Source organism: Rattus norvegicus, chromosome 12 (assembly GCF_021556685.1).
Source record: "Rattus norvegicus strain SHRSP/BbbUtx chromosome 12, alternate assembly SHRSP_T2T, whole genome shotgun sequence".
NCBI lineage: Eukaryota > Metazoa > Chordata > Mammalia > Rodentia > Muridae > Rattus > Rattus norvegicus.
Window position 1 is genome coordinate 7,744,297 of NC_141545.1, and position 27,946 is coordinate 7,772,242.

The 27,946-nt window shown below is 45.1% G+C and overlaps 1 protein-coding gene across 5 annotated transcripts in view; it reads right to left on the reverse strand.

The window, feature by feature from the left end:
- Window positions 1-27,946, reverse strand: part of Insr (insulin receptor) — a 138,074-nt gene that overhangs the window by 11,790 nt on the left and 98,338 nt on the right. For 2 of the 5 annotated variants that reach the window (XM_087577748.1, XM_087577749.1), the window contains 8 exons: window positions 25,412-25,579; window positions 20,221-20,422; window positions 12,251-12,525; window positions 11,100-11,239; window positions 6,958-7,117; window positions 5,133-5,232; window positions 3,097-3,164; window positions 895-1,139 (listed from right to left, as the gene is read on the reverse strand). In XM_087577748.1, the coding sequence (XP_087433874.1) occupies window positions 895-1,139; window positions 3,097-3,164; window positions 5,133-5,232; window positions 6,958-7,117; window positions 11,100-11,239; window positions 12,251-12,525; window positions 20,221-20,422; window positions 25,412-25,579 (1,358 nt within the window). 5 annotated transcript variants of the gene reach the window in all.

Genomic DNA, 27,946 nt, shown 5'->3' on the forward strand with positions numbered 1-27,946 from the left:
AATTCTAATGAATTGAAGGAATTGAGGGAAGCTTCTTAAGACTGAGAAAGTAAAGAGGCTTACACTGTCCAGGAAGTAAATAATTCATACATCTAAGAAAGTTCTTAAAATTAATAAGATTCACAAGACCACCAACAACAACCTTTCTAGGATTAAATTAGTAGTAAAAGCTTTAGATAGAATAGATTCTACCATCTCGCAAGCTGCCTTTAAGTTGTGCAGAGAGCACGGATATTCCAGATTTCATGAGCCAACACTCGGACGAGGATGGGGTTTTTGGTGATTAGGTACCTATGCACACCATCCACACTCGTGTAGGTGAACCCATACTCTTACAAGGAATTGAAATAACCTCACTGGCTCACCAACAGAGTTTTAATGTAGTCCTTTCTTTGGTCTAAATACCATATCAGAGGTGAATAAATTCTGTTCACCCGTCTGCAGTAGACATCACACAAAAGGTGGCCCTAAATAGCCCTGATAAGGATAAAAGGACATAAGGCTTGACGAGAAATCAAGAGCCCCCGCTGGGAACAGAAAGGCAGGGAAGGTTTGCTTGGCTTCATGGAGAAGACTAAGGATGGATATGAAGAGATAGACTTCCATGTAGTTAAGGGTTAACAGGGAAGTCAAGAAAAGGAAAGAAACCAATGGGAAAGTCTGAAATACAGAGAAAGATTCTAGAAAGTGACAGAACAGTGATAGAGTTTGATTCTGGGTAAGCTGGGACAAAATGAGATTGAGAAGGGAGTGATCACCTCCCCACCTCTTCAGGACGGGAGGCTTAGTAGAATGGGGAGTGGGCACCAGTGTACCCCCAGTATCCTGGATGGCCCTAGGCAGAACAAAGGACGAGCATGAAAGGAGGTCTTTGCCCACCCCAGATAGACTCACCACGTGATGACAGGTGAAGCCCTTCATGACTGATGCCTCATTGAGGAACTCGATCCGTTCTCGAAGACTGGCTGACTCATTGACCGTCTTCACCGCAACACGGGTCTCTACCTCACCCTTGATGATATCCTTGGCATTGCCTTCGTACACCATACCGAAGGATCCCTGCCCCAGCTCTCGGAGGAGGGTGATCTTCTCTCGAGGTACCTCCCACTCATCCGGAACGTATACGGAAGATGGAAAGACTACTTTTCACTTAGCTACACCGTATTGTCAGCCAACCTCTTAAGGGCCCCCAGACACCTCCCGCCGCAATTTTTTCTTGAGCTATATACATATATTTCTTCATTGTGTGACTCGAGACATTGGTCTACAACCCAAAACAGGACAAACTTCTGCCACCACCAAAAAGAGGCTAGAGCATGAGCTACGACTGGGTCAGGATCCTACTTAGGAAGCACTAAAATGATGCTCTATCCTCTGTCTGATTCCAGATCCCTGCTACTGAATGAAATCTACTCCTGAGATGGTTAATACTGTGAATGTCATAGAATCTAGAACCGCCTAGGAGACAAGCCTTAGGGAATGTTTATGAAGGAAGTTTTTAGAATAAGTTAATTGAAGTTGAAAGACCTACCCTAAATGTGGGCAGCATCATCCCATAGGCTGGAATTCTGGACTAAAGAAAAAGAAAAAAGTGTGCTGGGCACCAGCATTCGCTGTCCTCTGACAATGTGACCAGCTGCCACGACTTGTCCGTCATGAAGAACTGTACAAGCCAACTGTGAGCCAAAGTGAATGAAACCTTTTTCCCTTAAGTTGCTTTGTCATGTATTCTGTCACAGTGATTACCAAAAATAACTTAGACACTTCCCATTGGAGTTGTTTGACCAAGTACCAATAGAACGGTAGAGGAAAGGATGTAGGTTAAACAGAATGGGAAAAAAATGTCTACAATGCCTAGAAAGTGGTAGGGTCTCTGTCCCTATCCTCTGGACTCCTGTGATTCTCTTTGGTCCATAGAACTCAGCAAGAAGATGTTTTGCAGTCCACCTTAACTGTTAGGAACCCCCAGAGGATGCTAAGGAAGGGCACCAGGAGAGAAACCACATATAAGGAGAGATTTAACCTGTAGCTGTGGCTACTCCTGGGAACCACTCAGCCTGGCAATCAACGCACAAGTAAGTGGGGTTATCTATGCAAGGCAACAGCCTACAGGTCAAACACATTCGTGCCTTGAAAGTCAAACTGTGCTCATGCTACATGAGGTACTTTAAAGAAGAGAATACCACATAACAAAGTTCTTGAAAAATAGGCATGCCTTCTCTCTAGAGGCCACTCACTGCCCTTTCATGCGATTAGGAGTGGTTTGGATATCAACCCTAAGCTCCTACCAAAGTGTCAGTTAATATCCAACTACCGCCAGCAGCGAATGTCTCTGTAGCACTCACCCAGCCCCTAACAGCCCATTCTAGCTTCACTCCATTGTCTGTGTGTATCTGTGGATGTACATTTGTGTCTGTGCACGCATTTATGTGCAGGTACACATGAGTGCTCGTGCCATGAAGGCCAGAGGCTGACACCAGGTGACTTCCTTGATGACTCTCTACCTTCTTCTCTGAGACATGAACCCTCATTGAACCTGGAGCTCACGGATTAAGCCAGGCTGACGTGTCATTGAGCCCCACATCTCTGATCCCTCGGTGCTGGAATGACAGGTACTATCACGGCACCCATCATTTTACATGGGTCAAACCCAGTCCTCAAGTGTGGGCAGTGAACGTTTCATGTACTGAGTCATTCCCTCAACATTATTATCTCTAATTCTCTTCTCTCAGTATCAAGCCATGGCTTCTAATTCCTATCTTCTCAGCATGAATGACAAGTTTGGTGGTGGGTTTCTGGCCCTGACCTTTCACACACTCCTATGGTTATGGCTCGAGGATTTTAGTCTCACATTCCAGCCTGCAGGTCCCAACTTAAAACAGGTGTAGACAACAGACCTAACATACCACAGTAGCAGTGCCTCTGTGGCAAGGGCAGATGGACGAGCTCATCGCTCAAGGGGGCTTCTGGTCCTCTCTGGGATAGGTCTCCTCCTCCCTGTGATGCTAGCCTATCCTCAGATCTGACTTAACAGTGATGGTTAAGGAAACCAAGGGCTGGGTTCTAGAGTCCCACAGAGAAGGAGGTGGTGCTCACCATCACTGGCACTGAGGTACTCTGGGTTTGAAGAAGCGTACAGTGGTCCCATTGGCCCATCTGGCTGCCTAGAGAAGGAAAAGAGAAATACAGCATCTCGAATATCCCAAGGCATTCTGGACACTAGAAAGAGGCAAATGCTAAAAATCAGGAGTGGATTGTTCTATATTTTGTCCAAATTAGAGAAAGAGAAGGGAAAAAAATGTCAATTAGTGTCCTGGCTAGCCTTCATTGTTAACCCCACACAACCTAGTGTCATTTAAGAGGAGAAGCCTCAAATGAAGAATTGCCTAGATCAGACTAGTCTGTGGACATATCTATGAGAGTATGGATCTGTTAAATAGTAATACAGAAGGCCCAGGCCACTGTGGGTGGCCGCATCCTTTGGCAGGTAGTCTGGGGCTGTATAGGAAAGCAAGCTGAGCACGAAGCAGACAGTGAGACAGCAAGCGAGCCTCCCTCCACGGTTTCTGCTTCACGTTCCTACCTAATTTCCTGTCCTGATTGAGACCTGTAACTAAAACAAACCCTTTCTTCTCCCAAGCTCCTTTGGTGAAAACGTTTTATCATAGCTACAGAAAAGACCCTAGAACAATAAAGCAGACGGAATTTAAAAGAATGTCAGTTCTGCAACAACGACATAGTAAATGACACAGAAAAACTTGTTCTGCCATGACTTAAAATTCACCTGATTAGCCAGAGGCTTCGCTTATAGTTTTCAAATATGAATGCCTTTCTTAATTTTTGTCTTACTCTTTAATGAAAGGAAGAAAAGCAACAACAGTCAAGCCAGGAATGCTAATGCATACCTGTGGGTGGGGTGGCACCCTCCTGTGATCCTAGTATTTGGGAAGCTGAGCCAAGGATGATCACGGTTCGAGGACAACCTTGGCTATTTGGCCAAAGAGCAAACAGAGCAAAGACAGAACTGGAAGCTACCATGTTTAGCAAAATAATCCAGACATAGAAAGACAAACATAGCTACAAATGATGTGACAGGAGATCGGGGACTAGGACGGAAAAGAAGAGGCTCAAAGGAGGGGAGATGATAGGACAAGAGAGCATAACGGGTAAAGACAAAGTGGTGGGTTTCTTTCCCATCTATATAAATTGTGTGTGTGTGTGTGTGTGTGTGTGTGTGTGTGTGTGTGTGTGTGGTATGAAAACAGAAAGAGAGATAACTTCTAGGAAGGGTATGGGAGAGGAGCAAAGAAGCGTATCTATCAGGAAGAACAGTGATATATAGGTATGGAAACACCACAATGAGACCCATTATTACGTAAGCTAGCTAAATCAGTAAAACAAGGAAAATCAACCACGTTAATGCTTCGGACTGTGAAATGCACACACACACACACACACACACACACACACACACACACACACACACACACATACACACACACCCCACCCCCACCACATATCTGAACACTCGGCTGCCTCTGGTGGTGCTGCTTTGGAAGGCTATGCCCAGGGGTGGAGCCTGGATGAAGAAGGGGTGGAGCCTGGATGAAGAAGGGGTGGAGCCATGAAGAAGTATGTCACCGAGGACCAGCTTTGAGGATTTTGCACCCAAGGTCCAATTTCTATTCTTTCTCTACTTCGTGTGTTTGGGTGAATTGTGAAGGACCATACTCGGTCTCCTGTAGCCAGGTCTTCCCTTTCACGGGAGAACTGTAAGCTGAAGTCAGCCTTTCCTCACAGAATTGCTTATTGTCAGGGTACTCTACCCCAGCATGGGGAAAGTACGCAATTCATGTTTTCATTGAATTATACGTGAGCATCAGGTGCAGCTCTGAGGCTGCAGGTACTAAGAGCTGGGAAAAAGAATTCCATGGAAGCAGGTAGGGAGAATCAATGAATCAAAGAGAATTGGTAATACAGAGTATATTATATCGTAAAACAAACTTACCTTAACTGAAACAAAGCATATCCTATGTGAATAGAACTTAGCTCTGTCTAACTCAATATTTATGTATTCTTTCCGCCCAAGCGAGTCAGTTGTTAGCCATTTGCCAGCATACCCCCTTGCTTACCTCTTCCTCAAGAATAGATAAATACTTCCGATCACGACACTGAAGAGGAAGACGAAGATGAGGGGCCCGATGATAATTTTGGCAATATTTGATGGGACATCTACTGCAACGGAATAAGAAGGTACAGGATTAGCATCGCAACGAATCGATGGTTTAAGAAATAAAAACTACACCACTAAACGCAAGCTGTCGTGGGTCACACCTGTTATTGCACCACCTGGTGTAGGGGTGGGAACTGAGGCAAGAGGGCCACGAGTTCAAGGCCACCCTGGGCTATAAAGCAAAATCCTAGGATATTTCCAAGCAAGACAGGGGCATTGCATCCATGAACTCACAGGATGTGGGAGCCATTGGTAATTGATGCCTGCTAGGAGAGGAAGTCTTCAGGGACATGGCCAGGGAGAAGCTCCTCACATTCCAGGAGACGACCCCACACCTGATACATACATATAATGGCAACTCAAGGGCACATAGCGGACTCAGGTTGGTTGGTTTGTTTGCTTCTTTGCTTGTTTGTTTAGAAATCATGTGTGTTTGAAAGGAAAGAGTGGTGAGAGATGGCTAAGTCAATAGAATGCTTGTATTGTAAACATGGGGACTTGTGTTAGAGACCCACATAGAAACCGTGTGAAAAACCTGGGCATGTTGTTACATAGTAGCATTCTAAGTACTGGTGAGGCAGAGACAGGCTGATCCCTGGGGCTTTCTGCACTCTTCTGACTGAGCCGTCTTCTGACTGAGCCGTCTCCCAGCCCATATGTCAAGCCTTGGCTATTGCTTCATCAGGGCATCTGTCAGCCGTTCTGTCCTGACAAACCCGACTTCCACTTTCCCTGTGAATCGACAACAAGCTGTTTCCTTGCTTCTGCCAGCCGCCAGCCCCCAGGATATATTTGTCCGTGCTGATGGTTGAATGTGAGTGGAGAGATGACAGTGGTCTAGTTACATGCCTTTGTGTGTCCCTGCTTCCTCTCTTGTTCTTTAAGAGAAGGGAGACTAGAATCAGGACAAAGGGTTCTCTGAAAAAATTATGAAAATTATCATTTTAAATTCTTTTAGAATTTTTAGCATATTGTTTAACAATTTCATACATATGTACAATGTTTCTTAATCATATCCACCCCCATGATTTATGATTTTAAAGTATATATTCCTTTCTATTATTAGTGTGTGTTTGTGCATGCCTGTGTGTGTGTGTGTACACATGTGCACTACTTGCCTATGGAGGCCAAGACGTCTACATCATGTATCTATTATGTTCCATGTTGTCTTTTTTGTTGTTTTTATTTTGTTTTGTTTTTGAGGCAAGTTCTCACTATGTAGCCCCTACTAGCCCAGACCAGGCTAGCCTAGAACTCTGCCTCTCTCTGCCTCCGGAGTGCTGGGTCACTTCTTTATTTCTTTTCTTTTTAAGATTACAATATAATTATATCATTTCCAATTCCCCTTACCCAGCTTCGAACCCTCTCGTATCCCCCTCCTTGCCCTTCGGGCTATTCTTTGAGTCAGCACCTTTCAATGAACACAGATCTCACCAGTTGGCTAGACTGGCTGACCACTGAGCCCCAGGGACTTGCCTAGTTCCACCTTCCCAAATTGACATTACACATTGAGTATGGGCATGCCCACACTTTTAAGTGGATGACGAGGATGTGAATTGTTGGTAGAAAGGGTTGGCAACCCTAGGGCTGGTCATTTTGCAGTTTCTGGTTGATCCAAAGTTAAAGTCCCTATAGCTTCCATTGGCATCACTCCCTAAACTGTTCTACCAGTCCTACAGCACCAAGCACTGACCCAACCACTGCAGGTTGCTTTGGAGACTTACAATAATCAGTCACATAAAAATAGGTGGGTTCTGTCCAGGAGCCATTTCCTGCCAGAGAGGTAGCCCGGACTCGAACACTGTAGTTTCCTGGAGAGAGCCCTCGAAGCCTGCAGCCCCGCTCCAGGGCAAAATGCTTCCGGGAGACACAGAGGTGCAGCTCCTGAAAGAAAAGAGAAGATGGTTAGTTGAGTTTTGCACACCCGGGCACATGCCTCCCAGGTAGGGACATCACAGTTGGGCTCCCGCTCAGAGGAAGTGGAGGGAGCAAAAGGCAGAAGAGTTTAAACCTGTAGGAGGCTTTGAGAAATAATTTGTTCATTTGTTTCCATTTTTATTTGCAGGCAGGGTCGGAGGGATGCTTTTGTTTTCTTCAGACAGGGTTTCATGTAGCTCAAGATGGTCTCCACCTCATGATTTGGAGGCCAGTTCTCTGCCACTCAGCCAGCCCCCCAACTCCTCACCTGGGGATTTGGAGCAAAGACTACCCCTGAGCCATGCCTCAGCCCCTCGCTTACATTCTAGTTAAGCACCCACCACTGAGAGCTTGTCTCAAAAGAAAAAGCAAATGGGGATCTGGGAATGCGTGTGCTGGGGAAAGGAGTATCTGCAACCAGCCAGTCAGGAGCTTGAGGGATTCAGCTTCTGAGTGGCTATCACGCTGGAGCCGGTTTCGTGGTGATGGAACTTCCCCTGAGTAACCCATACTTCTGTAAGCAACCCCAACCAACTCACTGGTTCACTAAGCTAAACCTGGGTGGGGTCATTTCTTTAATCTGTCCTTGGTGCTCTATCTGGGGTAAAGAGACATTCGTTTGTGTCCCACTTGAACACAGAACCATTTGACTCTAAAACTTCTCCCCTTGCCCACCCCACCACAGTAGGATATTTTGTTGAGGGATCCAGAACAGTCAGAAACAAGGGGTGCCCCACCCCTGTTGCTCCCAGCTTCATAGAAAGAGCTGGAAAGCAATAATGGAACGGTGGTTCAGGTGGTAGAAAGCTTGCCTAGTATGCATGATGCCCTGCGTCCCGTCTCAGCCCCACATAAACCAGGTTAATGTACATGCGTGCCACCCAGCATGGGAAGATGGAGTCAGGAAGTGTGGAAGCTCAAGGCTGTTCTCACTTACATTGGCTACATGAGAAGTTGGAGGCCAGCATTGTCTCAAAAAGAAGAAGGAGGAGAAAAAGAAGAAGAGTTGGTATCCCTCCAAAGATCTATTAGGATAGGACATAAATAAAATGGGGGCGCACACCTCTGCTAAGCATGCAGCCAAAGATAAGCCCAGAGCTCATTAGGAGGAAAGCCATTTCCTGGGGAATAACTTGGTCAAGCCTGCAATGGCCACGCCCAAAATTCCAAAACAGTTCCATAACTCATCTCTCAGGCAGAGAACTGGGCTGGCAATGTTTTAAGAGGTGGAGAGTATGGAAGAGAAAGAAAATGTAAGAACCCATGTGCTCATCATGTGACGTTAATAAGGAGAAACCAATGAGCTGAGCAGGTAGCAGGAGGTGGGTGGGTGACTCAGTTCCGGGGGTCTTCCGGGTTGATTGAGTCATCAAGCAGAAAAGGACAGATGAGCAGCTTCAGAAGCCCAGGATAGTTGCTGGGGGCTCTAGGGGACCCTGGTCTCTGACGCTAGATAATTACCACAGATACATCCAGGGGTAGAACAAGAAAGGGATGCAATAGAAAATTCTGGACCATAACTGTTCTCCATGGGCATACAATATACAGACATGCACACAGACATACAATACGTAGAAACACAGATATACACTATATGCACAAATATACACACAGAGTAGTCATGGACACATCACACACAAGAGACAGATATACCACACAAAGAGCACACATCATCACATCATATACATATTTACACAAAACGGGGGGGGGGAGAGACAGAGACAGAGACAGGGAGAGACACAGACAGGGAGAGGGAGACAGAGAGGGAGGGAGAGAGAAAGACAGAGACAGAGAGAGACACAGAGACAGGGAGAGAGAGGAGAAGGAGGGAGAGGGAGAGAGAGGGAGAAGGAGGGAGAGGGAGAGAGAGGGAGAGGAAGGGAGAGGGAGAAAGAGACACACAGAGAGAGACACAGAGAGACAGAGACAGGGAGAGACAGAGACAGGGAGAGGGAGACAGAGGGAGAGGGAGAGACAGAGAGACTTGATCTAAAGTAAAAAAGCTCAAGTTGGAGAGATGGCTCAGCAGTTTATAGCACTTGCTGTTCTTGTAGAAGGCCCAGGTTTGGTTTCATTGTCCATAGTGAAAGGCTTGCAATCATCTGTAAATCTAGATCCAGGAGATCCAGGTACCTGCACATATTCCCACCATACACATGAGGTATACACAAGTAAAAATAAGTCTTAGGGAAGGAAGGAAGGAAGGAAGGAAGGAAAGAAGGAAGGAAGGAAGGAAGGAAGGGAGGGAGGGAGGGAGGGAGGAAGGGAAGGGAAGAAAGGAAGGAAGGAAGGGAGGGAGGGAGGGAGGGAGAGAGGGAGGAAGGGAAGGGAAGAAGGAAAGAAGGAAGGAAGGAAGGAAGGAAGGAAGGGAGGGAGGAAGGAAGGGAGGGAGGAAGGAAAGAAGGAAGGGAGGAAGGAAGGAAGGGAGGGAGGAAAACCAGATTGTACATTTGTCCTGTAGGCCATGGAGTGCTGACTCCTTGTTCTGAGTCACTGTTAAAGGGCAACCTTTGGTTGCCAAAGGGAAGAAAGAGTCCTAAGAGGAAACCTCTCTACATCTGAAGATTTATTATACTTTACTAGAACCTGGAAAGTTTTGTGAAGTCAGGTTTGCTATATCAAGGGCAAATTCTGGCACACAGGTAAGCACAGTCCGTCATGTGTTATGATAAAGTTTTATTGGTTCAGGGTTACATTTCCTTAGGGCTCATGTTGCCGTCAGCTTACTTAGTCAGCTGCACAAACATGAGTACCTGTTTCAGACCTGGAGTGTCCTTGTGAAAGGTGAGTATTCAGCTCTCAGGGCCTCTCTGGCAGCACAGAAGCAGCTGTCAGCTCACCATGTTCCCTTTGGTAGCTTAGCTGCGACTTCAGGTTTCCAACTAGATCCTTACCATCTCTGCACCCTCCCATCAACCCCCACAGTTGTTGGTGTAGCAGGAGGCACAAAAGAAAGATTTAAGTGATGCACTCAGAGTGGGATGAATTTCTAAAGTAGAATGAGCCTTGTCCTATGAGAAAGGACAAAAATCCGAGCAGCCCACCACCCAGCTTGTAGGACACAGCTGAACATCTTGCCCAAATATGATGGAGGACCACATAGGAAACACAGTAAGTGAGTAAAGCACTTGAAGCAGAGCCCGATGACCGGAGTTCAATCTATAGAACCCCACACAGTAGAAGGAACAAGCTGACTCCCCAAAATTGTCCTCTGACTTCCTCAGGCAGGCTATGGCATGGCCACATACTTCCTCTACACACAATAAATAATTTAATTTTAAAAGAATTTAAGTGATAAAAGAAATAAAAGTTTCTAAATTGGCATTTCTATCCATCTCCCTGGGAAGACTGCATCAAAAACATGAACTCTAATAGCATAGCATCTGATGTGGGAAGCTTTGGATAACTTGAGAAACTTGGAAAGTTCCTGCCCAGTATTGTGTAGCAACTTTCAACAAATTAGAACATTCCAATCTGGGTAGAAGTTTCTTAAGATTCAGAAAGTTCTAAAGAGATGCTCTGTAAGGCTCAGGAAGTCAACCACTCACAAGTCTCAGGAAGTCCCTGAAACTTCTAGGATTCTCAAGGCCTCATCTTTCCTAAGATTAAACAGGCAGATGGACTACTGAGGAGAGGAGACTCTAACTGGAAAAGCTTCCTGCAAAGTCCTTCAGAGAGCTCCAGGGTTCCAGCTTTCATGATTTATCATCCATGATGAGAGATGGGTTTTTGGTGATGTACCTGCCATTGAGTTATCTCTCTGCCTAGAAGTAAGCCCACACCCATATTACTATAAGTAACCACCAATAAAAAGGCATTGGCTCAACACATTGGACTTTGGTAGTATTCTTAGTTTGGTCTGTCATTTGGTCCCTGCTTGGAGTGAGTAGACATTTGTTCACATCTCCCCCAGAATCGCACCATACATCAAAAGACCTGGAATCCTTACCTCATCACCATATCGCCGATAGCTCACTTCATATAGCACAATCAGACCATTAGGTTCCTTTGGCTCTTGCCACATTAAGTGTACAACATTGTTCTCAAAGATTTCATGGGTCACAGGGCCAACGATGTCATCTGCCTTAGCTATAAGAAGCAATTAAAGGGTCAGATATAACTCTTGAATCAAATTCTACTGCTGCCACCCACAGCTAAAAGATCTGGTTAAAGCTGGCTATGTAATTTTCCCATGTCTTATGTTCTTCAGCAGAAAATATAGAACTCATGGAGTAAGAAAATATCTCAGTCAATAAAACCTAAGTTTAATCCTTAGAACCCACATAAAAGCGCTGGAACACAGTGTTCTAGTAGTCTCAATGTTGAAAGGATGGAGACAAGCAGATTGCTGAAACTCATTGCCCAGCTAGTTAGACCTAATCAAGTACTAGGTCCATGAGAGATCCTACCTCAAACAAACAAACAAACAAACAAGAAAAACCAAAAGAAAACCCCAAAGATAAATGGTACCTCAAAAAAGGTGCCCAAGGCTAATTTTTGGCTTCAACATACACAGGTACACACATGAACACACACAGAGAAAATATTAGGATATGGTGTGAAGTGGTTCATGTTAATTGCCAACCTGACAGGATCTAGAATCAAGTGAGATGGGAACCTGAACTTGTCTGTGGGGGATAATGTTAATTATGTTCACTGAGTTGGGAATGTCCACTTTGGGTGGCACCATTCCCTACCAAATCTCCTGTTTAAATGGAGCTGAATGCATTTGCTGTTCTCTTCTTACTGTGAATGTGATAGAACCACGTGCTTCAAGCTCCTTCTATACTGACTTCCCAGCCACAGTGAACTAAAATAAACCCTTCCTCCTTTAGGTTGATTTGTCAGAGGATTTTTATCACAACAATAAGTAAAGAAACTAAGACATTAGGAGACACTTGAGTAGACATGAAAACTCCTTAAACCTAGGAGTTCAATTGCAAACATCAGTAACAAAGCAAGATACCCATGTTAAAACAAAAGCAGTAAATGAGGACACTTTTAAGAACACATCTACGCTGTGTAGCAGGGAGACAGCTAGTCTGTGGCCAGTTGGGTCTCCAACCTTTTAAAGTGTTTCCCAGAGGAAGGCAAGCCCACCTTCAGGCATGGTCCGGGCACTGACGTAGGCAGCCACGCTGCACCTCTCTTCTGGGGAGTCCTGATTGCATGCCTGCAGCTCAATGCGGTACCCAGTGAAGTGTCTCAGGCCAGAGATGACAAGTGACTCCTTGTTTACTACTTTCTCAAATGGTCTGTGCTCTTCGTGGCTTGTGGGCGCGATGGTGGAGGAGATGTTGGGAAAATCTGGAAGTGTGGGTGTAGTGGCTGTCACATTGCCCACCTCTTCAAGGGATCTTCGCTTTCGGGATGGCCTGTAAGAAGAAACCATGGGTGGGGGTCATAACGTCACCTTCTTAGAATAAAATGAGACTGGAGAAAGCGACACTTAATTAATAAAAAAGAAAGAGACAGGGTAGAAGGAAAGTACAGGGAACACAAATTAATTTCCACACAGATGCCCTTCTCAGAGACATTGACAGTGATGGCACACCCATCCTGTGGGTGTTCTTGGCTACAAGTCTACCTCAAAGCCCCTCACTATGCATAATTGAAAGTTTTCCAATTTTCTAAAGAAAGGGCAATTAGGGGCAGGGTTAATAAGATTTGGAAAGTACGCAAGAGTATATAGCTGTTTCGGGGTGGGGTGAATCAATCTGTGTGGGGATAGTGTGTGCATGTGTGCACGCATGTGTGCACGCATGTGTACACATGTGGTTATATTGATATGTGTGTAGCTCCACGAGGAGGCCAAAGGACAACCTGGATTGTTGTTCCTCAAGTGCTGCCCATCTTTCAAACTTTTTCCTTAAAGCAGTGCCTCTGACTGGCCTACGACTCACTGAACAGGCTGAGTGAGTGGTCACTTAGACCCAGAAAACCACCTAGCTTCCCTTCCCCAGCACCAGGATTACAAACACGAGTCACCATGTTGGGCCTTTTTGCTCTGTCTTACTTTCAAGTGTTTGTATGTATGTGTGAATATATGCACATGAGTGCAAATGCCACCAGAGTCCAGAAGTCATTAGATTCCCTGGAACCGGAGTTATAGGTAGATGTGAGCCACTTGTTGTGTGTGCTGGGAGTTGAATTCAGGTCCTCTACAACTGCAGGAAGCATTTTTAATCACTGAGCAACCTCTCCAGCCTCCGAGGGGAGAATTCCACTAACTGAGTCATTATCCGAGGCCCCACACTGTCATTCAAACGTGCACTGTGCATAGAGGCCACTGTGGGACTTGAGACACACAGCACCTATCCTTGGTAATAAAATCTTACCACTGTGGTTATAGCAAGAAAAAGAAATACCTATCCAGTTGGCAGATGGTTCCTGCCCCTTAAAAGATACATTAAAAAAATAAATAAATAAATGCTGAGAGAGGACGCTGAACTGAAGAGAGAAAGTACGTGGGAAGATGTAAAGTCTTCATAACTCCCATGACTCTCTGCACTGCTCCCTGCACAATTACGTTTGTTTATAAAATGTGGGACTGTGATGAAGTTCCAGCTAGTGCAGGCTGCACTTGCCTCGTGGGAAACAGTCGCTGACTTAAAGAATGCATTTAGAGAGCGTCCCGAACACCCAGAGGACCTGAGTAGCTTTCCAGCACCCATATCGCAACAACAGGATCCCACACCCACCCTCTCCTGGCTTCTGTGAGCACTTACGCACACGGCACGTGCTCGCCCGGATGTACAGAAATCGCACACTGCACGTGCTCGCCCAGATGTACAGAAATCGCACACGGCACGTGCTCGCCCGGATGTACAGAGACAGAAAATAATCTCTTGTTAAAAGTCTTAAGAGGAACGACAGTTCTGGTTTGGTTTGGATTTTCTTCACTTAACATTAGGGTTTTCTCCTCTCAACTACAAATGGCGCGTGTGCTCCTTTAAAATAAAAACTTATTTTCTGAGAATTTCATATATGAGTATTGTAATTTACGTAATTTCCACCAACTCCTTCCATGTCACGTACTCCTTCTCAATACGTTTTCTCCTTTAATTATTATTGATACAAACATATTATACATATGTATTTATATGGACATACATACATACACACATGCATAACTGTCAATCATTTTGACACATGAATAGATTATATAAGTGTGTATTATTTGTACACACACACACATTTATAACCTATGGGGTCCACTTATTGTTGCTCGTATGTACATGTGTCTAGGGCCGACACCCCAAGACTGCATAACCAATCGGGGGCTCATATCAATTAATGGGTGACCTATCTTTCAGTTAACCATTTTCAATAAAGTGTTTTAACTACATCTAACAGGTTAAGATTTACTTTAAAGATACTCTGTAACTGCGCACTGACTGCAGTACAATGTGAATATCACTGTTTAAAGATTTATTTTACTTTAACTGCAGGGCATGCCTATGTGTGTAGTGCCCACAGAGCCCAGAAGAGGGCAGGGGTTCTCTCAAAAGGAGAAGAGATGGCTCAGTGGTTAGAAGCACTGGCCGCTCTTACAGATGGTTTAGTTCCCAGCGTCCACGTGGCATCGCAGCTCTCCCTAACTCCAGTCCCAGAGAATTCAGTGCTCTCTTCCAGCATCTGCTGGCACCAGACATGTACACAGTACATAGATATACATATGAGTGAAGAATCCAAACACATTAAAATAAAAATAAGTAAATCCTTAAACACGATATGAAATGTAAAGGCTACTGCCAGTGAATGACTCCTGAGGAAGAGTATCAACGAAACCCTCTGAACTCCATTCATAAACATGACTTCATTATCCAACAATCTCATATTAAACCAGTGGCGTTAAGCAGAGAACGCCTCCACCACTTCCTTGGAAGGCTGTGATTCCTGCTGTGGGGTGGGCAGAGTTTTGCATCCCACCATGCGCAGGACGCTCCTCACCCCACTGAGTAATTGAGCCCCAAACATCAATTGGGGTTAGATGAGAAACCCAACTTAGAATGAAGGCCACAAAACTCTAGACCTTCAGTGACAACAGATTTTATTTCAATTGGCCACTAGAGGTCAGATTAGGCCTGAAAATAGGTAGCACTATAGACAGCTATAGAGATTAGATGGATGGACGGACGGACGGACGGACAGATGGACGGACGGACAGACAGACAGACAGATAGATAATAGGAAGATAGATAGATAGATAGATAGATAGATAGATAGATAGATAGATAGATAGATAGATGATAGGTGGATAGGTAGATGATAGGTAGATAGGTAGATGATAGATAGATGATAGGTAGATGATAGATGATAGGTAGACAGGTAGATGATAGGTAGATGACAGATAGATAGATAGATAGATAGATAGATAGATAGATAGATAGATAGATAGTGACAGATGATAGGCACTGTGGATAGATTATGGATTAGATAGATGATAGATTAGATTAATAGATACATAGATAAATTCTAGATTAGATTAATGATAGACAGACAGATATACTAGTAATTCTTGCCTGGTATTGTGAACATAGTCAACCCCTCAGCTGGGAAAGCCATAGATCGCAGGTGTTGCTGCTTTTCTGAATAGTCATGCTGTCAAACAGCCTTCTACCTGTTTGTGTTTAGATCCCCAGATCTGTGCTGCTCTCGGCCTTGGTCGAGAAGCTTCTTGTTGCAGTGAGTAGTAATGGACGCAGGGACTCACCAGAGTTCGGATTGCTGACCGTCAGTGAGTGTGAGACTCAGCAGTAGGTGGGACATTATATTAACACCACCCCAAGTCTTGGCGGTGAAGAACCCACGAGAGTTGGAGGGCAGGGAATACTGTCCCCTAGACATGATGTGGCTATTGTGCTCACAAATTCACTTACATAAGACCTGCACAAAATCAAGCCAAGTAAAAATTCCGACACAGGGGAAGGACTACCCCTTTCTGAGGAGCTACTGGCTGCTAATGCCTGCTTGGGAAGGAGAATCACTTCCCTTTGGAGTAGAACTAATTAGATTATTCTCCTTCTGTCTCTTTTACCTTGCTCCTTGTTCCAATAAGAGCTATAATGTAATGATGTCTCTCATCTCCCTGTCTGCTGCTGCGTTTGTCTCCCTTGGTGGCCTTACTAAGACTGAAGAGAAATGGTCCCTCAGTCTCCTGCCGAAATTTGGTAACACTGCAATTCTTTGACCTGCCATCTTTTCTTCTCATATTGCATTGTCTAAAGACCCAGAGAAATGGTCATTAAGAATGATGAGGCTGGGTTAATAACAAGTGGCATTCCCTACCACCTGAAGCTAGAACGTCAAGCCTCGGGCGTGATTGTGTGTTCACACCCAGAACAGAAGCATGGAGGGAAATGACCCACTGAGGAAGGACCCAGGAACTGTGCCCTTGATCACATATTTTAGGAAGAGTGTGTTAGTTAAAAATTTTCCCCACATTCATGCCCAGATTCCATTTCCCGGTGAAGGTGTTTAATTGGAGAATTTGTGAAGCATCCAGTCTCAAGAGCTGTGCTTACCACATGCAAAAAATTAATTAAAAGTGCCATAAATCCCTAGTATTTTGGACTTAGCAACCCCCTCCCACTGATTATCAGCCACAGAGGCCACATAGATGTCCCACCGCTGAGTCATACCTAGTGTCCTCAGCACCATTGCCTGAAGAGGTTTTTCTGTAAAGACAAAATTCATCACTTTGAGGAAAGACAATTTCAACTAAGGGACCATTTGACGGACACCCTTGAGGAAATACTCTCTCCAAAAGAGAACACTGTTATGTCTGCAATGTGGTCTGACTGTGTTTTTCCCAAGTTCATCTACTGGAGATTGGGTCCTTGGAGTGGTAATATGAGGTAATAGGTAAGAGGCAGGGCCTAGCAGAAGCTCAGTATTGGCTCCTCCTCAGTCAACACAGCTTTCTGTCTCACAATGGAACACCTCTCCTCCTTTGATGCCATCTCCCATGATATATCATCACCAAAGCTGCCCAGATCCAAAACTGTGAGCCTCACCAGTCTTTCTTTCTTCATCATGCACTGTCTTAGGTATTTCATTGTAGTAACAGAAAGGAGACTAATACAAGGCCTACCCATCATTGATCAGTGGGAAAGAACTATACCTTTTCTGAAATTGAAGGGAATCCAGGGAGAGAAGAGGAAAAGTGAGAGGAAATTCCTTCACATGATGCTATTGCCATGGATGTCAAATCTGACTATACCTAGCCATAAATAGCTCAGCCATTTACACAAGTCCAGCATCATGTAAGTTTCTACTGCTTAGAGAGTGTGTGTGTGTGTGTTTGCACACGCACACGCACGTGTTCACGTGCGTGTGTGTGTGTTTGCACACGCACACGCACGTGTTCACGTGTGCACACAGGACAGAGGACATTTCTCACATGCTGCCTACCTTCTAAGACAAAGATTCTCACTGGCCTGGAATTTGAAAAGTTGAATTGAAAGTGAGATGGCCAGCCCTCAAGCCCCAGGGATCCTACGGTCTCCACCTTCTTAGCAATGGGATTACTATCGAGTGCTACCACACTGTGGTCTTTTAACATAAGTTTTAGGGATGAAACTTGGGTCCTCATGGCTGCACAGCAAGCGCTTTACTGACTAAACCATCTCCTCAACCCTGTATTTTGGACTCAGTTATAGCAGAAGATTCTATAAAGAAAGAAAAGAGAACAAAATGATGGTTTTGGTGACAAAAATGATGGTGGACAGTGGAACAGACACAGTAGAATTTTGTTTAGTGCAAACAGATTCTCTAGAGTTTTGAGGTGCTCAGGAAATGGAACATTGCATCTGATTTGGGAGGCGGGTGGGCAGAGGAGAAATCTAATGAAGAACTTGAGGGAAGGAGACAGAAATGGAAAAATACAAAAGACCTCAGCAGTGGGCGGGTCCAAAGTTCACGTTCTTGGGAACATCTGGAAGTTTCTGGAAGTATATTCTGGATGTCATGTCTGAGAAAAGGCTCTACTAGAAGTTAACAGTTAGAGACCAAGAAGGTTAGCACCCTACGATGCCCAGGATGGGTCCCACTACAGAGGAGTAGCTTGAATCCAAGTATGAAGCACCACTATTGAGAGTCCCTGTGTGAATCTTACAGGCTTACAACCTTAGAACACGAAAAGTGATTACACAATAAACCCATGGGGTCCAGGAGATCTGCACTCTTGGGTTCAACCAACCATGGGGCGAAATTATCTGTAGACCTGTCAGGCAAGATATGCCCCTACTGAAACGGTCGCGTGACCATTACGTGAGAGAACCAACTGCTCTCAGGGATATGAGGCCTGCTCCTTGCGAGAGAGTTCATGTGTAAACCTGTTTGAAAACCTAATTCAGCAAGTTCTATGCCCTAACGGGGCACCTACAACTGTTGCTTTGCTGAATGAACATATTGTCAAACTGCCTTGTGAAGTATCTGTCTGTGCACATAGGTTACTGCTGCTCTCAATCCTGGTCAGAGAAACTTCTTTTTACACTGGGCAGAGGGTCATAGCTGATCAATGTGCTGAGAATAAGTGACTGTTGAGTGCCCAGTTCTAAATGGGGAATGTTATCAATGTCACTACCGTGGCTCAGGGAACAAATGCTGCAGAAGAGAAAGTGAAAGAATGTAAGAACCAGAGGATGGAAGTGCTATGAAATGCTGTCTTCTGGACAGGATGTGGCCATTGTACTTATGAACGCCATATAGCACTGGTTACCTGAACAAGACCTGCATGAGCTCAAGCCAGAACTGCTCAATATTCCAGCAGGCAGAACTAACCGGTTCAGAGAGTCAGAAGAGTGAGGAGAAGAAAGAAGAGGACAGAAGGACACGAAAGCGGCAGACATGACGATGGGAGTATAAGGGAGAAGCTAGGGGTCAACACGATCAAGATCCATTGATACATGTATCAAACTGTCAATGAATGATCCAGAAAGTTGTGTCACGCTAAACATGTACAGGCTTTTTTCTTGTCAGTCGCCTGTGTGACACAATACTGTGTAAAAATGATGTATACAGCATGTTCATTGTCTGAAGATGTTATAAGCTCTCTGAGGATGATTTAATATGGGAAGGTAGGGGTCTGTGCATGCATTACGACATCTGTTTAAGAGACTCGAGAATCTGTGGGGTAACCTCAGGGTCCTGGAACCAATCCACGGAGACCCCAAAGGTCATCTGTGTTATGTCCATTGTGCGGATAAGAAACTGGGGCATAGAGCAGTACAGTAACTTGCTCAAACCAGTACACACAAGAGCAGAGAGCCTAGACAATTTCCACAGTCCCTGATGCCCTGAGCTCCAGCTTCTGTAAGACACACACATGGGATGGGAAGTAGATTCGGGCACGACTGCTGGCTTTCAGGTCAGACCAGACACAGGAAAAAGAAGAAACTTGTCACCCACAGGCATGTTTATATTTGTGTGCACACATATGTACACGAACATGTGATTTACTGGTGTGTGTGTGTGTGTACATACATATCCATAGGGCTATTTCTGTGTGTGTATACATATGTGTATGTGCATATGTGACCCACAGACATATCTATGTGGGTTTGCAACCATGTACAGATACACATGTGACCCACAGGCATTATTTGTGTGTGTATATACATATGTATACATACACTTGTACATGTGTGTGTGCCCAAATACACCTGTGGGTCACATGTGTACTTGCATGTGAACATATGTGTGTAAGTGCACATGCATGTAAAGCTATGGTTCCTCAGATGTCATCCACCTTCATTCAGAAAGGGTCTCTTAGGGGCCCAGATGTTACTAGTTAGACCAGTCTGGCTAGCAGAAAGGCCCAGGAATCCTATGTCTGCCTCCCCAGTGATGGGAATAGAAGCACACACATGGATTTTTACTTGGGTTCTGGGTAACAAACTCCAGTCCTTGTGCTTTTAGGGAAAATACATTCCTGAGCCCTCTCCCCAACAACAAACAAGACTGTCTTCCCCTCCAGCCACAAACACACATTTACCTCCTTCCCATCAGAGTCATGGCACCAAGCTAACAGACAGAAAGACAGCTGGCCCATGCAAGGTTCTGACCTGGGAACAAAAACCACGTTGTGCAGGTAATCCTCGAAGGTCTTCCTGAATGAAGACTCCTCCAGCTCCTTCAGGATCTGAGAGTCAGTCTTAGGACATGAGCAGCACTCGCTGGCCGAGTCGTCATACTCACTCTGATTGTGCTTTTGAGAATCGTCAGACTCAAAAGGTGGGGACCAGGTGCGTGAGGGGAGCTTCAGCCCTAGAGAGAGGCAGAATGGGGGTTCAAGTCTCCTGAGAAAACACACACACACACACACACACACACACACACACACACACACACACACGACACAAAGCACACTCCACAATAAACATACACAGAGAACACCATAGTGCATGCTCAGTAAGGTGAAACAGATGAACAGATCTTAGTTCGTGTGTGTGTGTGTGTGTGTGTGTGATTTAGTCCAGAGGGAATGCTTGAGTGTCATTCCTTAGACCACGACCATGCCCCCTCACTGGGGGCTCTAAGCCAGCACACTATCACAATTCATGGTTCCCACCTCATGTGTTTGAGACAAGCTTCACTTTGTTATCCAGTTGGCAGTGAACTCCCTCTACACCTTAGATTGGGCTAGACGCTCTCCCTTCATTCCACATCTTCCCAAAGAGTCGAATTACAGTTTTATATTACCAGGAGCTCCAAAGTTGCTGTGTGTGTCTGTGTGCATTCTGTGTGTATGTGTTAACTGTGTGCTCTCACCCATGTCAGAAAATACATGATGCCAAGTGTCTTTTGTAGTCATTTCTTCTTCCTAGTAGTAGTAGTAGTAGTAGCAGTACATTAATTTTATGAGGGAGGGGAGGGGAGGGAGCAAGCCAGGGTGCACATGTGGATGTCATAGGATGACTTTCTGGAATCTATTTCCTTCTTCTAACACGTGGTTTTCACTGATTAATCTGTAAGCAAATACGTTTACCCACGGATATGCCTTGCCAGTCCCCCATCTTAGTCACTGAGAGAGAGTCTCTCACTAGACATGGACTCACGGTGCTAGGCTAGCTGACCAGCGATCTGCCTGTCTCTGCCTCCCCAGTGTGATGGTTACAGATGCATGTCATCAAAGCCAGCTTTTTTCTTCATGGGTGTTGGGGATCCAAACTTAGGTCATGCCATTTGTACAGCAAACGTTTTACCCAGCATCATTTTCTCAGCTCCAAAATCACCACAATTAAAAATAAAACCAAATTGTGATAGTCATAGGAAGGTACTACTGGTCATTTATTATATGTATTATCAAAATTATGGTTAAATAAACATCACATAAAATGGCACCATTGAAACCATGTGTGGGTATGGAGTTCGTGGCACCGTCTATTTACAGGGTGGCACCATTGTCTCTACCCATTTCCAGAACTTTCTCGTCTAAACCGAAGTTCTGTCCTCATTCAACACTGGTGTTCTACTTCCTCCAAAAATGGGCTCCATACTCAACTATTTTTAAGCCTCCTTAGTGTAAGCTCTGCCGGCTGGTTAAATGGCGCAGTGGGTGACTTGACTGCCATGCAAGCATGAGGACCTGAGTTTAATCCCTAGTGCCCACATCAAAACCAAACATAATAACACACATCTTACTCTTCAGTGCTGTGAAAGTAGTGACAAGGGGATCCCTGGAACTCGCTGGCCAGCCCCTTCGGCCAAATGGGTGAGCATGAGGGTCAATGAAAAACCCTGCCTCAAAAAGCAAGGAACCACAGAGCAAGACACCTGACATCAACCTCAAAGAAAGCCCTATGGATGCTTCCAGAAGAGTGTGGAACGGTGTGGAACAGTTACGAAGGTGTGCGTGCATATTGGGAGAGGGCTCAGACTCCAAACACACAAGTAGAAATGCATATGCCTCTATACACACACATGTGCAAATAAATTCTGTGATGTTCACATATCACTTGTGGTATTCATGGATATAAGGTGATTTTGGTTTTGTTTTAAGACAAGGTCTCAGATACCTTAGAAAGGACTCAAACTTGCTTCGTAGGTAGGGATGACATTAAATGCCCAACCTTCCTGCTTCCACCTTCCAAATGCTGCAGTGACAGGGCTGACCCCTACACTGGGTCTATATGGTGCAGGGAATGGAGTCCAGGACTTCCTGAATGCTGGGAAACTTTCTACTGAGTAAGCTATACCCTCAGCCTTCGTAAGAACGATTTCCATTTACGGAATGTACTTTGCTGCAGTCACCCTGGCATAGTGGAGATCACCTGCCATCCTAACTAACACCCCATCGGCAGGGACAGGTTGATCAGGGTCATCCTTGGGGTGCATTGTGAGTTTAAGGCCACCCTGGGCCACGTGAAACCTTGTTTAAGACCAAACAACAGCACAATCAAACCTTTTTAAGTTACTGTTTTGTGTTTTAAACAAAACAAACAAAAAGTGCAGCTGTGGCTGGCTGGTGGTTTCCTGTACTCAGATGCAGAGCCAACGAGTCAGAGCTGAGCCCAGGACTGGACTTGCTCTCAAGTTATATAAAGTATGCAGGAGATAAACCAAGTTGGTGATCCTGGCCAGGCAGGGATGATGTCACAGGCATGCATATAGCACATGATCTTAGCGTTGGGACCGTTCCCAGGAATCATCCGTCCTCCGCCCCTTTCCACAAAAGGAGACAGACTACTTGCTGCGTGACTTAGCCAAAACCAGACACCAGGCCAGGGGTGGATCCAGGCACAGACCTCAGCCACACCTCTCCAGCAGCCCCCTTGGCCTGCTTCTACAAGGTCACAGGACAGTGCTAACTGAAAATGAATCAGAGACAAAATCCATCAACTAAAAGAACAGCAAATCTTCACCTTATCTCTGGTTTAATAAATTTAGTGTTTTGTGTGTGTGTGTGTGTGTGTGTGTGTGTGTGTGTGTGCGCGTGCGTGCGTGCGTGCGTGCCTGCCTGCCTGCCTGCCTGCCAGGGTGGGTAGAGGTCAGATAATAGTTTTTGGAAGTAAGCTCTCTCTTTGCACTGTATAGGGATCCGACTCAAATCATCAGGGTTAGCAGCAAGCACATCTATCCACTGAGCCATATTGATACCCCTATTTTCTTTTCTTTTTTTTTTTTTTTGGTTCTTTTTTTTTTCGGAGCTGGGGACTGAACCCAGGGCCTTGCGCTTCCTAGGTAAGCGCTCTACCACTGAGCTAAATCCCCAGCCCCCCCTATTTTCTTTTTGATAACCCACTTTTAAGTTACTTTGAAATATATAATATACAATATAGTGACCATGCAAGGCAACTCCAGGACAAACATGCGCGCACGCGCAGACACAAACACATTCACATACACACTCAAACTCACACACACACTCACACACACTCATACTCACACACTCTCACATACACTCATACTCACACACTCATACACACACACACCCATACACAAACTCACACACACACACTCACACACAGACTTACATACACACTCACACATACACACACACACACACACACACACACACACACACACACCAGCCTCTACAACCAATAATGAAAAGCTTTTGAATGTTTCCATCACAAAGATGTGATGAAGCACTCACTACTCAGACTTACATATTTATGTTTGTGCTCTGTGAGGCTCATAGCTGAATGAAGCATTGAGCGTGTTTTACTTGTTTGACTTGTAGTCCTGGGGACTAAACCCAGGGCTTTGGATGTATCAGGTTTTCAGCAACTCCCACCACCTCCCAGAGCATGAATCCATGTACAGTGTCTAAGATGTGTGTGCACTAGGGAGAAAGTGAGGATGGATCCATGGGCGATGCCTAAAAACGTCTGTTTACACTGGAGAAATTGCAAATATAGATCCTTGATCCTTGGACAATATCTAAAGATATGTGTTTGCTATGGCGAATGAAGATGGTAAGTGTTGTGAGTCCATGTATAATGTCTAATGGTGTGTGTGTGCGCACATGCATACAAGTGTGAAGACCCATGCACGTGCCCACACTGAGGAGATGGCTCAAACACTAAATGCAGGCAAGCGTGAGGACCTGAATTTGGCATCCCCAGAACCCACATAAAAAGCTGGTTATGGTTTTGGTATACTTATAATCCCAGCAATAGGGAGGTGGAGACAGGAGGATTCTTGAGGGTCACTCACTAGCTAGACTGGCCTGCTTAGTCTGCCCAGGCTAGTAAGATCAAATCAAATAAAAATAGAAATAGAAACCCACAAGGTGAGGACTGAGCTGTCGCTCGGTGGTAGAGCATCTCCTCATGTGCCTGGGGCACTGGCTCCAATGCTCAGTGCTGAATTTTTTAAGAAGGAGGGGGTAGTGGGATGGCTCAGCAGGTCAAGAGCTTGACTCCCTGCCTGACCCGTTGAGTCTGATCCCTGAGACCCACATGGCTGACAAGAAAACAGACTCCTGTAAGCTGTCTTCTGACTTCCACAGACATGCCATGGCACATGTGTGCCCACAAAGAGAATGAATGAATGAATGAATGAATGAATGAATGGAATAAAAATACTTTTAATTAAGAGAAATGGGTTGGGGCTGGAGAGATGGCTCAGCAGTTAAGAGTGCTGACTGCTCTTCCAGAGGTCCTGAGTTCAATTCCCAGCAACCACATGGTGGCTCACAACCATCTGTAATGGAATCTGGCCCCCTCTTCTGGTGTCTGAAGACAGTGACAGTGTACTCATACATAAAATAAATGAATAAATCTTAAAAAAAAATGGGTTGAGGGTGCATCCCTGTTGTAGAGTGTTAGCATCCATACAGCCCTAGGTTTGAGTCCCCAGCGCTGTGTAAACCAGGCATTGTGGTATAGTCATGTAATCCCAACACTTAGGAGGTAGAGGCAGGAGGTGCAAGAAATCCACTATCTTCCTCAGCTACATAGTGAGTTTGAGACCAGCTTGGCTTCAGGAGACTGTCTCAAAACCAAGCAGAAAAAAAAAAAATAGAAACAAAATGTACAGCATTTTTGGACATACCAGAGTTATTCTCCAACCTCTACATACACACGCACACACAAAACTACACACCCATACACATCTACACACAGTGCATACATGTACGCACACACGTAAGTGTGTCTTATGTGAGACAGAATGGAGTAGGTGCATGTGTGCACATGTATGTGCGTACACGTGTGCATGTGTACACATCCTGGGAAACAGGAAAAAAGATCTGTGTCTCCACAAGAGAGTCGAGGTACAACGACGTCCATTACAGTAGCCTGCGCTCACCTTTGAGACAATAATCCAACTCGAACAGCTCGCTGTCCTCCGCCTGCCTCTCCCAGTAGACCAGGTAGTGTGTGATGTTGCCATTGGGGTCCGAGGGGGGCTTCCACTTTAAGATAATCTGAGATGAGGAGTTGGAAACTGATATGGGATCCAGGGGAACGGAAGGATCTGTAACGAAGAGAAGGAACAGATTTACCACAGGGGAGAACACGGAAGTTGTTGGGTGTCAGGGAGGAGTGGCCCAAGTGATAGCACGGTTGTTTGCTACAGCATTATTTAACACCGGAGAAAAGTAGGAACTGGTAAAATGCTTGCCCGGCCCAGGCAGCAATGACCAGTTTCCTGCTCATTCACACTGTGGATTACATGGTCACCATTTATTCACTTACTCCATCTGGGCACTAGGATGATGTCCCTGGGTCCAAAAGAGAATCGAGGGGAGAAACGGATTTGGGGAAACAAAATCAAACCCAGTCACCGAGAGTACTTGAAAACATCAAACTGTTTTTGTTTGTTTATTTGTTTTTGAGACACTCTCATGTAGCCCAGGCTAGCCTCAAACTTGGTAATGTAGCCAAGAATGGGCTTGAACTCCTGATCCTCCCGAATTCTGGATTGAGAGACATGCACCACCATACCTGGTTTATGTGGTTCTGAGGGACTTGGGGGACTTAACCTAGGGCTTCACACATGCTAGGCAAGCACTCTACCAACCAAATCACATCCCCAGCCCCGGATGTGACTGTCACGCAACATCCTTCAAAATACACCCTAAATTCTTCCTCTGAAGAGCAGTGGTGCCTGTGTCTAGGGAGATGGCTCAGTGAGTAAAACACTTGCCACAGAAGCATAAGGTCAAGTCATAGCCCCAGTACCCACATAAATGCCAGGCAGCAATGGCTACCTATAAACCCAGCACCGAAAGACAGGAGCAGCCACCTCGGGGTTTATTGAGAGACATGGCCCCAATATATAATGTGGGAAACAACTAGGGAAGACCCTAATGTCAACCTCTGGCAAATGTCACATTCAAATATGATCACACACACACGCGCGCGCGCACACACACACACACACACACGCACGCAGGAATGCACACACAGAGGAACACACAAAAGCACACACTCAAACGGTTGAGACTGAAAGAGTTGGGAGGACAAGGACCACTCCAAACAGAAAGAAAAAAGTGTGCAAATACGAGGAAGGCAAAAGTTTGTAGAAAGTACACTTGGTCTAGATAGACGATGAAAACCCTCTACCAACCAAGACCCAGTGTGGAGTCTGGGTCTTCACCGACCTGGAAGAAGACCCAGGACAATGGAGGAAGCTAGGATTCTATGCTTAGTGAGGATTTCTAGCTCTCTGCATGTTGACATTTGGGGCTGATACCTCCTTGTCTACCATCCCACTTCCCAACTGCGACCAACCGAAATGTCTCTAGCCATTGCCAGGCATCCTCACTCCATTGGGAGGGACAGAATTATCCCCATTGGAGACTTACTAAGCTAGGAAGAGGAGTCAGTTGACAGAAATTAACTAGGCTGCCAGGAGACATGATAGTCATGAGGAGGAAAGGAAAACAAGGGAAGGAGACAGATGTGGAGATTAAACGAGGTCACACCGTGTGGAAGCTGGGAGATGCTCACACCCAGTCACTCTTTCTATGCTTGAAAAGCTGTCACAGCAGGAAGGAAAACGTATGCGGTGTCCTCCATTTTATAACTGCAGTGGGTATTGGGAACCACACACGGCACTGAACGATCATGACTTCCTTCACGCACACAGAACTAAGTCTAACTTATAACCAGTAGAAACTAACGATAGCAAGTCATGAAACAGAGCAACATAATACTTTGTTTTTGTTGCTATTTTCTGGGGCTTTGTTCGCTTTTTTGAGACTGGGTCTCATATAGTCCAGGTTGGCTTCAAACTTAACATGTCGATAGGTGTGAACTCCTGATCCTCCTGCCTCTACCCCCAAACATTTCACTATTATTTTATTGTTGTTTTAAGGTTGTGACAAGGTCTTAATATGTAATCCAGGCTGGCCTCAAACACACAATTCCCTTGCCTCAGCCTCCCAAGTGATGAGACTACAGATGTGTATACCAGGGCTAATTCTCATTTTTAATTAACTAATTAAGATACTTATTGATTGAATTCACTTCTTTTTTTTTTCATATTTCTTTTTTTTTTTTTTTTCGGAGCTGAGGACCGAACCCAGGGCCTTGTGCTTGGTAGGCAAGTGCTCTACCACTGAGCTAAATCCCCAACCCCGCATGTGTCCATTTCTGTGTGCACATGTGTGTGTATGTGTGTGTGCACTTACATTGTGTGTTAGATGTGTGAATGTGTGTTCTAGTATATGTTCAAATATGTTTTATGTGGTATGTGAGCATATTATATGTGGTATGTGTGTGCATACACATGTGCTACATGTGGTGATTGTGTGATATGTGGTATCTGTGTGAGTATTATAAGTAGTATGTGTATTATATGTGTTATGTATAGGCACATTTGTGCATATGTGTTACA